At 43.8% G+C, this 10,001-nt stretch overlaps 2 protein-coding genes across 2 annotated transcripts in view; one reads left to right on the top strand and one right to left on the bottom strand.

The window, feature by feature from the left end:
* The window catches only part of LOC129753798 (uncharacterized), a 10,573-nt gene extending 1,889 nt beyond the window's left edge, over positions 1 to 8,684 (top strand). Inside the window, exons 3-4 of the mRNA XM_055749647.1 lie at positions 7,245 to 7,336; positions 8,411 to 8,684. Of these exons, the coding sequence (XP_055605622.1) occupies positions 7,245 to 7,336; positions 8,411 to 8,684 (366 nt within the window). The remainder of the gene's footprint in view (positions 1 to 7,244; positions 7,337 to 8,410) is intronic.
* Positions 1 to 10,001, bottom strand: part of LOC129751284 (galactosylgalactosylxylosylprotein 3-beta-glucuronosyltransferase P-like) — a 319,836-nt gene that overhangs the window by 192,834 nt on the left and 117,001 nt on the right. The window lies entirely within an intron of this gene.

The raw sequence follows: 10,001 nt of genomic DNA, 5'->3' as shown, positions 1-10,001 counted from the left end.
AGGCAGTTCGACTTTTCATTAAATAATAGCATTTTTTCTCCCGGGAAAACGTTTGATTTCTTGCTTCTAGGAATTCGGAGCAATCATTGAACAAAAAAAAAACGAACTAGCATTCAATAAACACGTATCCGCCTCGCAGCCAACATAAATAAATACCCGGAAAAAGATCTATGTGAAGTGAGTCGCGAAAAAAAAAACGAGTCGGTAACAAACTGACCCGGAGAACGTTAAATCATAAGATTAGCTTTTCCCTTAATTGCACATAAGCAACACCCACACGGCAAAGGCAGAGGCGGGAAAAAATCACTCTCTAGCGCTAGCCAAAAGCCTGGCCTGAACCGATATGGGAAGAGCAACGAACCCGAACCAAACAAGGCGAGAAAAAAAAACCAACCAATAGAACCAGGAAACATGTACCGAGTGGAAAAAAAATCGTAAAATTGTAAGCAGTAACACCCGATCACAATTTTCCTCTATTTATTCCGCTAAGCACTCATGTGAAATAAATCTGCAGTCCGTTACGAGCATAGAATAGCATGGAGTTCAAAGTGCTTCTATGTGCCCTTTTTTCGGCTAGGGATTTATTGCTCTCGGTAAAGGGTGCTCCATTTAGGACTATCGGTCCGAGCAGCGCTATTGGGGGGTGAGTCCAATTGGGCATCGAATTATGTTGCACCCAAAGGTTGGAATATTAGAATTTAGCCTTGCTTTGTAACTTACTCAGAATTTTTTTTAACCAGGTTTACAGGAGCTAATGAAGTTCGTACTATTTAAAAAACACTGTGATACCCATTCAAAAAAAAAGCCGTTTGATAGAAGTAGTGATTTAAGATTAATAGTGATTTCAATTGGAACACATTTGAAGGCGTTTTTTCAATGTAAGTCCCTATCCAAGAACCGGGATTCATTTCATTTGGCAGAAAGTCAGTTTTTCTAAGTTCATTTCGTTAGGCTGGTAAACGGTGGATAATGTGCAACTCGAGACCCCATAGTGGTCATATCACCTCTTATTCACAACTCCTATCTCTACCTCCCCGCGGTGCCGGCTGGGGTGCGAGTAACCTAAGCGGAGATCGGGTACCCAACCCCGGTGGATGCTTTGGTCGCATGCAGACTGAGAAGGTGGCCGCACGCGTCTGTTCCCCAGGTCAGGGGCGGCGTGCAACAAAAATCGAGCGTCTGTTCTCCAGGTCAGCGGCGGCTGAATTTATGAAATGCGGCTCCCGCCAGCCGAATTGGAACTTTGGCAACGACTTTTAGCATGAAAACATGGACTAGAATTGGAACTTGGAATGTTTTGACCCTTGCCCAGCCAGGAAAGCTGGCTCAACTTGCTAGAGAAGCTAGCCGCCTCAAGCTAGAGATATTGGGACTGAGCGAAGTCCGTTTGCCTAACACTGGAGAACACAAGACACAGTCCGGGCAAGTACTGCTTTACTCTGGCATACGAGGAGAACATGCTACTCGGGAACGAGGAGTTGGTTTCCTGTTAAGCCCGCAGGCCCATGCGGCCCTCATAAGATGGGAACCGATAAACGAAAGAATAATCGTAGCCAGATTCAGAACACGGGTTAGAAACCTTACAATGGTCCAGTGTTATGCGCCAACTGACGTTGCCGATTTGCAGGAGAAAGAGCAGTTTTACAGTCAATTGAACAGCGTGGTTGAGAGAATTCCGAAGGGTGACATTCAAATCCACTTAGGCGACTTCAACGCAAAGATTCGCTCCGATAATCAGGACTTTGAGCGCATCATGGGGCGCCATGGCCTAGGACAGATGAGCGAAAACGGAGAGCTGTTTGTAGAATTTTGTGGCAACAAAAACATGGTGATCGGTGGATCGCTCTTCCCCCATCGACCATCACATAAGGTCACTTGGGTATCCCGAGATGGCCGAACAGAAAATCAAATTGACCACATCTGCATCAGTCGAAAATGGAGAAGGAGCCTTCTTGATGTCCGCAACAAACGAAGCGCAGACATTGCATCTGACCATCACCTCGTCCTTGGCGAGATACGACTGAGAGTTGCGCGTGTCCAACGGCGCGAGGAGAAAGTCGGGTGTCGATACGACGTCCGCCGGTTGGAGAATCCAGAGGTGAAAAGGGCATACGTTGAACAGCTAGAATCCCGAGCCTTGGAGTTGCCGACAGACGGAACAGTCGAAGAACAGTGGTGTGGAATCAAGAATGCTTTTATCACGACGAGCCATGGTACTCTCGGTAAAGTTCGTGGAAGAAGAAGTGAATGGATGTCGGATGAAACCTGGAGGATGATCGATGATCGGAGAAAGGCGAAAGTCGGAATCGAGCAGGCATGTACCGGGTCAGCCAAAGCAGCCGCCCGCTTACGATATGCGGAGCTGGAGAAGGCAGTTAAACGAGCTTGTAGACGAGACAAGAGAGCCTGGACAAACTCCCTAGCTGAAGAGGGAGAAAAAGCCGCCGCCATTGGCGATATCCGATTATTATATGATATTTCTCGCCGCCTTAGTGGTGCAAAGACTAATGCAAGAATGCCGCTGAAAGACCGAGCAGGTCAGCTGCTGACAGATCGAACAGATCAGCTCAAGCGTTGGACTGAGCATTTTGAACAATTTTTCCGAGTTACAAATAGCAATGGCCAACAGAACCCGCAGCTCGAGGCGCCCACAGTAAGTCGCATAAATGGCGTCAACTCGGAAGCGCCTTCGCTGGCTGAAATAGAAACGACAATCAAAAACATGAAATCCAACAAAGCGCCTGGAATCGATTGCATTCCTGCTGAAATGCTCAAAGCCGACCCTGCCTTGTCAGCACAAATGTTGCACCGTCTTTTCGCTGACATTTGGGATACTGCAACATTCCCGGCCGACTGGATGCAGGGTATCCTCGTAAAGGTCCCAAAGAAAGGAGAACTAACAGAGTGCGGTAACTGGCGTGGCATAACTTTGATCTGTACAACCCTCAAAGTACTCTGCAAAGTGATCCTGAACAGGATCCAGGAGAAAATCGACGCTACACTCCGACGGCAACAAGCTGGATTCCGATCCGGACGATCATGTGTGGACCACATCACAACGCTACGAATAATACTGGAACAAATCAACGAATTCCAGGACTCTCTTCTGCTGGTGTTCGTTGATTTCGAAAAAGCATTTGACCGACTGAACCACGAAAACATCTGGGCTGCTCTTAGACGACGAGGGGTCCCAGAGAAACTAGTCCATCTCATCGAAGCACAGTACGAGGCATTTTCGTGCAAGGTCTTGCACGACGGTGTCTTGTCCGAACCAATCCCGGTAACTGCTGGAGTGAGACAAGGATGTATTTTGTCACCGCTGCTTTTTCTCATCGTAATGGATGAGATCTTGACTGGATCGATTGACTGTAGACCAAACCGAGGATTGCCGTGGAATCCTTCAACCATGGAGCAACTGAACGACCTTGACCTGGCAGACGATATTGTTTGGCTCGCCCAAACACAACAAGACATGCAGAGCAAACTCGACGACCTCACCGAAAGCTCCAAGGCAGCAGGTCTCAAAATCAATGTCGGAAAGACCAAGTCGATGGAAATCAATACAGAAAATCGTTCCAATTTCGTGGTAGCTGGACAACAGGTTGAGACAGTGGAGTGCTTCCAGTATCTTGGTAGCCAGATTACGCCTGATGGCGAGTCTCCGAAACATCTGGCGGTCACGCCAGATCTCTCTACGAACTAAGATCCGAATCTTCAACTCAAACTTCAAATCCGTATTGCTGTACGGGTGTGAAACTTGGTGCACATATGCGGTGACGACGCGAAAACTGCAAGTTTTTGTGAATCGCTGCCTGCGGAACATCATCCGCGCTTGGTGGCCTGGCAACTGGATCTCAAACGTTGAACTTCATCGCCGGTGTCATCAAAAGGCGCTAGAAATCTAGATTCGGGAACGTAAGTGGAGATGGATTGGGCACACGCTGCGAAGAGATGAAAACGAGATTTGCAGAGAGGCGCTTGACTGGAATCCAGATGGGCATCGAAGAAGAGGCAGGCCCAAAAGCTCGTGGCGGCGAAGTCTAGCCGCTGAAATCCGCACAGTTGACGAGAACCTTGGCTGGCAGCAAGTGAAGACGCTGGGTCCGGATCGCCAGCAGTGGAGATCTTTTATCTCAGCCCTATGCGCCGGTCAATCGGCGCTGGACCCTTAGGTTAGGTAGGTATTTCGATAGCTATGTATATGGAGGTTTTTAAATGCCAAAATTCTACTGCTCCCACCCCCTAATTATAATAGACTGTGCAAAATTTAACTTTGATGAAAAAGTTTACCAATGCTTTAAAAAAATCCTAATTCTTTCCTAATGCCTAAACCTTTTGCATTAAATACTGTATTCCAAAACCCAAAAATTAATACAAATTTTGATAATCAACAAACATTAAGTGAATATTAAGCATTAGTTTTTTGAACAAAAAGTGTATGTGTTTTTAAAAGATTTTTATTAGATGTTCCGAAATCTCAAACACGTTTTTCTCGATTTGAGTCAACTGCTGGTTTCACCCTTATGAAATGTTAGGCGATTCCTTTTTCTGATCATCAAGTTTGACAGCTCCACACGCTAGTGGAGAGATTTCTTTGTAGTAAAACTCCTTCCTTCGATCGGTTGAGGTAGAGATTTGAATTCTGGAAATAAAGGGTGATACGGTCAAAATTTGGTCAATATTAACTTGACGTATTTCTTTCAATTTTGCATTTAAAAACCTGAACACCCCTCATTTTGAAGGTGTGTGTTTAGAATGTTGCTCCTATTTTGATTTTGGAATTCACTCTTCAGTTGTCAAAATGCCGTCCAAGGAAGAAGAGCAGTGTATCAAAATTTTGCTCGCGCATCGCAAAAATCCGAGCTACTCACACGCAGAGCTGGCAAAATCGCTAAAACTTGCCAAATCAACCGTTACAAATGTAATTAAAGTGTTTGGGGAACGTTTGTCGACAGCCAGGAAGTCTGGATCGGGGGGAGATCTAAAACCGGAAGCCGCTGAGACGACAAAGAGAGTTGCCGGTAGTTTCAAGCGAAACCCTAACCTCTCTCTCCGAGATGCCGCAAATAAGCTGGGTGTATCGTCTACAACCGTGCATCGAGCCAAAAAACCGAGCCGGACTATCGACTTACAAGAAGGTAGTGACTCCAAATCGCGATGATAAACAAAAAAAAAACGGCCAAAGCACGATCCCGGAGGCTGTACACGACAATGCTGACGAAGTTTGACTGCGTGGTAATGGACGACGAAACCTACGTCAAAGCCGACTACAAGCAGCTTCCGGGACAGGAGTTTTATACGGCAAAAGGAAGGGGAAAGTAGCAGATATTTTCAAGCACATGAAACTGTCAAAGTTCGCGAAGAAATATCTGGTTTGGCAAAGGCCATCTGTACCAGTGGCTTGAAAAGCAGCATTTTCATAGCTTCCGGGACTGTCAACCAAGAAATTTACGTGAAAGAGTGTTTGAATAAACATTTGCTGCCTTTCCTGAAGAAACACGGTTGTTTCGTACTGTTTTGGCCGGATTTGGCATCTTGCCATTACGGTTAAAAGGCCATGGAGTGGTACGCCGCCAACAACGTGCAGGTGGTTCCCAAGGACAAGAATCCTCCCAACACGCCAGAGCTCCGCCCAATTGAGAAATACTGGGCTGTTGTCAAGCGGAACCTAAAGAAGACCAAAAAAACTGCTAAGGACGAGAAGCAGTTCAAGGCAAACTGGCTTTCTGCGGCGAAGAAGGTGGACAAGGTGGCTGTACAAAATCTGATGGCAGGGGTAAGGCCCGGCAATTCGGATTTGGAAAAGCGGAAGCCTAACTGAATATTTTTCCTGAATATTATACTAATTAAAATTGAAAAAGAAATTTAATTTGATTTTAAAAATAAACTATTTCACCGATTAACACGCGTTTTCCCTTGACCAAATTTTGACCGTATCACCCTTTATTTTCATTGATTTTAAATGCAAAACCATGATTTGAATCAGGATTTCATCCCAATTATGAACCGACCTCAAAAACAAGAGTAATAAACTGGAAGGATATTCCACAATCCGGTTCAGGTAACATATTTAGATTTGTATAAAAAAATGGAACCAGAACATCGGAAATGATTCAAATCTTAGCTCACCAGGTATTTTTTCGCATTTATCCGAGCAAGACAAATCCGGATTACTTTATTTATAAACCTTGCAAAATCCGGGCATTTCAAAGTATACGACCCAAAATCTGGGCAATATCCATTTGGGATTTCTTCAATTCAAATTTGGGATTTCTTCAATTAAAATAAAGAAGAGAGAACCTCGAACAGTTGTTTTTTTTTTTCATCAAAACACATCAGCCAGTACATTGGGATAAACTTTGTTAAAAAAATGTTTTGGACGCAAATTAAATACATAATTGTTATAAAGCAATTTGAATTTTACTTTGATTTTTCAAATTAATTAAAAACATTCGGGCAAAATCCAGACAGGGTAGGATAGGAGGAAGTAGGAGGTCGGTAGGAGCTAAGTTCCAAGAAAATTGTTAAATAAAGACCATCCTAAACTCCGACCAATCATGCTGGAGTGTTGTTATTAATTATGTGAGAATAGCTAAAAAATTACGATATTTTTCAAGTTCAGGTCTGAATGAAAAATATTTAATTAATTTCAAATTTTTATTGATAGTTGGTTACAAACGGATAGAAGTAACCCATACTCTTAGTGAGTATCTAAGATAGTTAACTCCAACAGCAAAATAAGCTCACCTATTTGATTTTGGGTGCCAGATTACGACATCAGAAAGCACATGGTGGCTCCCACCAAACTGGCCCCAAAAAAAAAAAGCACAACCAGTAACGACCGATTTTTATTTCAACGATTCCCATTCGGGTCCTAGTCATGGGCAGTGGTTATTTTTCCGCTCCTATCATTTTTTCGCATATTTGAATTCGGCACATACGGGAATAAATTTGCATGTCCATAAATTTCACAACTGTGACACCTAAAATAATTTAGTACAGGCTCTATACTGTCCAGGAAATCGGGCACCCGTAATGTGGGTGCGGTATGTGCGAGGGTGTGTAATGGAAATTTAGCTGTTTTTCTTCTTCATTCTTGTCCATGTAACTTCATTTTATAGCGCGCGAATATTGAACTTTCGGAATCCAATAACGAAAGTTACTCAAATTGTTCCAGTCCATAAAAGCGCCGACGACGCTAACAAAATGCTTACCATAAATTTTCCGACAAATTCCCTAATAAGCCTCCCGAGGACCGAAAAAACCTCCCGCACGTCCCCAATGATGCCAACAACAACAACAATTTACCTCCTGAAGCTGCGGCGTTGCTTTTGGGGTTTGGCTTGGTTTGGCACTGACAAGGCTCCACAGCTTCAGCTCACCCAAATTCACATGTAGGTATCCATCAAAACGTTTATCTGCAACGTGTTGATCCTGCCGCTGCGATCCTGCCTTATGCAAATTTGGGACTGGGATGTAACCTTTTCCTTCTGTGCGCCCTGCCCTGGCGTGTTATGGGGAAAGTTTTTTTTCTTCTATTTTTATTTTGCCTTCATGCCTTCAACGTATACATATTTACTTACATGTTGGAAGTGAACAGCTTCGTAAAATATACCCTCTGTGCTGTCTGTACCTTCATTTTGACGGAGTGAAGCGCATGGTTTTCTCTGTACATGCGGATCCACTTTTTTCCACCTGATAAGGAAATTTGGATTGAAAAATATTTCCAGCTAAACCCGATGCCATAATTTGACGTCGTTACTGTCTTCGGTTAGAGGGGAACCAATTTGTTTTTTCTTCAGCTGTGGTATTCTGTTCGGTGTCAATTTCAAAATGATAAGCTTTCCAAAAAAATATTTTGTGTAATATTTCTAGAACGGTTCAAGCATGAAGCTCGTTTTCGATCTTTATGCTTGACTTACATCTCAAGTTATCGTGAACTTTAAAATATTCATGAAAAAAACGAAAATAGGGTTTTCAACTGCCAGAATAAGTGAGAATTGGTTTAACGATGAAAACTAATCTGTGGATAAGGGATGAAAACATTGTAAAACAGGGTTTGTTTCGATCTTTCAAGAAAATCAACTTTTCTCAGTGCAAAAAAAAACAGAAGAATCAATATAAAACCCACTTTTTGATAGACGGCTGGCACTCCTCGGACATAATCGATGTCAGATCCTGTCTTGGCGCAAACATCGAGTCAGACCACTATCTGGTGATGGTGAACATGCGCTCCTCAAATCTCTCCGTAGTGAATAACATACGAAACCGACGCCCGCCTCGGTAAAATATCGCACAACTAAAGCAACCGGAGGTCGCGGCAGACTAAGCGCAATTGCTTGAAACAGCGCTGCCGGCAGAGGGCGAGCTCGACGAAGCCTCTCCCGTGAACTGTTGGAATACCATCAAGACAACCATCAACAGCGTTGCGGAGAACGTCATCGGGTAAGTGGAACGAGCTGGACGGAACGACTGGTTTAAAGAGCCGTGAACACCTCTGCATACGACACGATCGACTGAGACGAGCTATGGAAAATCATGGACACGACTTATCCGGTAAGCTGACTAGACTGATCAAGGCAACGATGGATGGAACGCAGTGCTGTGTGCGGAATTCGGGTGAACTGTCGAGTTCATTCGAATCGCGCAGAGGGCTTCGACAAGGCGATAGTCTACCCTGCTAGATGTTCAACGCGTCGCTAGAAGGTGTTATTCGACAAGCAGCGGGCGAAATATGGGGCACGATTTTCAAAAGATCCAGTCAACTTATTTGCTTTGCCGACGACTTATATATAGTCGAAAGATCATCTGCGGCGGTGGGGGAAATCTTCCGCAAACTGAAACACGAAGCTGGAAGGATTGGGTTGATGATTAATACGCCCAAGACGAAGTATATGCTGGCCTGCGGATCCGAGACCGACCGAGCCCGCTTGTCCAGTAATAAAAAGGTCACGATCGACGGCAACTAGCTGGAGATAGTCGGAGACTTTATCGATCTCGGCTCACTGGTGACCGCAGACCATGATACCAGCCGTGAGATCCGGCGGCGAATGATCAGTGGAAGTCGTGTCTGCTATGGACTCCACAAGCAACAGACTTAGCTCTCGCATGAAGTGTAACCTGTACATGACTCTCATTAGATCGGTTGTCCTCGGATATTGCTCGAGGAACACCTGCGCACACTCGGAGTATTCGAGCGACGAGTGTTAAAAACCATCTTTAACGGCGTGCAGCAGAACAGAGTGTGGAGGCTAAGGATGAACCACGAGCTTGCGTGACTCTACGATGAACAGTGTCCAAAAGGTTACGAAGGCTGAACGTTTTTGTAAAAATAGGAAAAACCGCTCCAAATACGATTACTCCGGCGGGTTGCTTTGTAGTAAACTTGAATTTCACATTCTCTGGAACATCCTTAGCTCTCAGGAGTGAAATACACCGATCCGTGCATGAATTGGACACCAGATCAATCTAAAAAGTTTCCATTCTGTGAGCACGACGATCAGCTTTTTCTTCTTCAACTTATACAGCAATCGCTACGAACCCCCATTACGCATTGCTTTAAATTCGTTCTGTTCTGCATTCAAGTTATTTTTTACCAATCGTTGCATGGAAGAATTCGAGATTATCGCTTCCATGGCCAGCCTCTAGATCAGTGGTTTTCAAACTTTTTTCACTTACCGCCCCCTTTTGCAAAATTTTCGAGCTTAACGCCCCCTTGAGCAAATTTTCAGAAAATCTATTGAAAAAATGAAAATTGGGATCGTTAAAAAGCCATTAGCTTTTAGCTTGATGTTGTTGTAATGCTTAACTCAAAATTCATTCAAATTTATATGAGGCCCTCAGATCCAAAAAGGTATTATAAGTGTAAAAATGGTCGATTTTGATTTAATAATGTCAAACGATTCTTATATTTCGAACTATATTTCATGATTTTTCAGATTTTAAGAATTTTAATTGCATACTATTTTGTTCGAAAGAAAAGAGCATTTTTTTTAAATATA

The sequence above is a fragment of the Uranotaenia lowii genome, chromosome 3 (assembly GCF_029784155.1).
Source record: "Uranotaenia lowii strain MFRU-FL chromosome 3, ASM2978415v1, whole genome shotgun sequence".
NCBI classification, from domain to species: domain Eukaryota; kingdom Metazoa; phylum Arthropoda; class Insecta; order Diptera; family Culicidae; genus Uranotaenia; species Uranotaenia lowii.
Note: the sequence above shows the minus strand (reverse complement) of the source record. Positions and strands in the feature narration are given on the sequence as shown.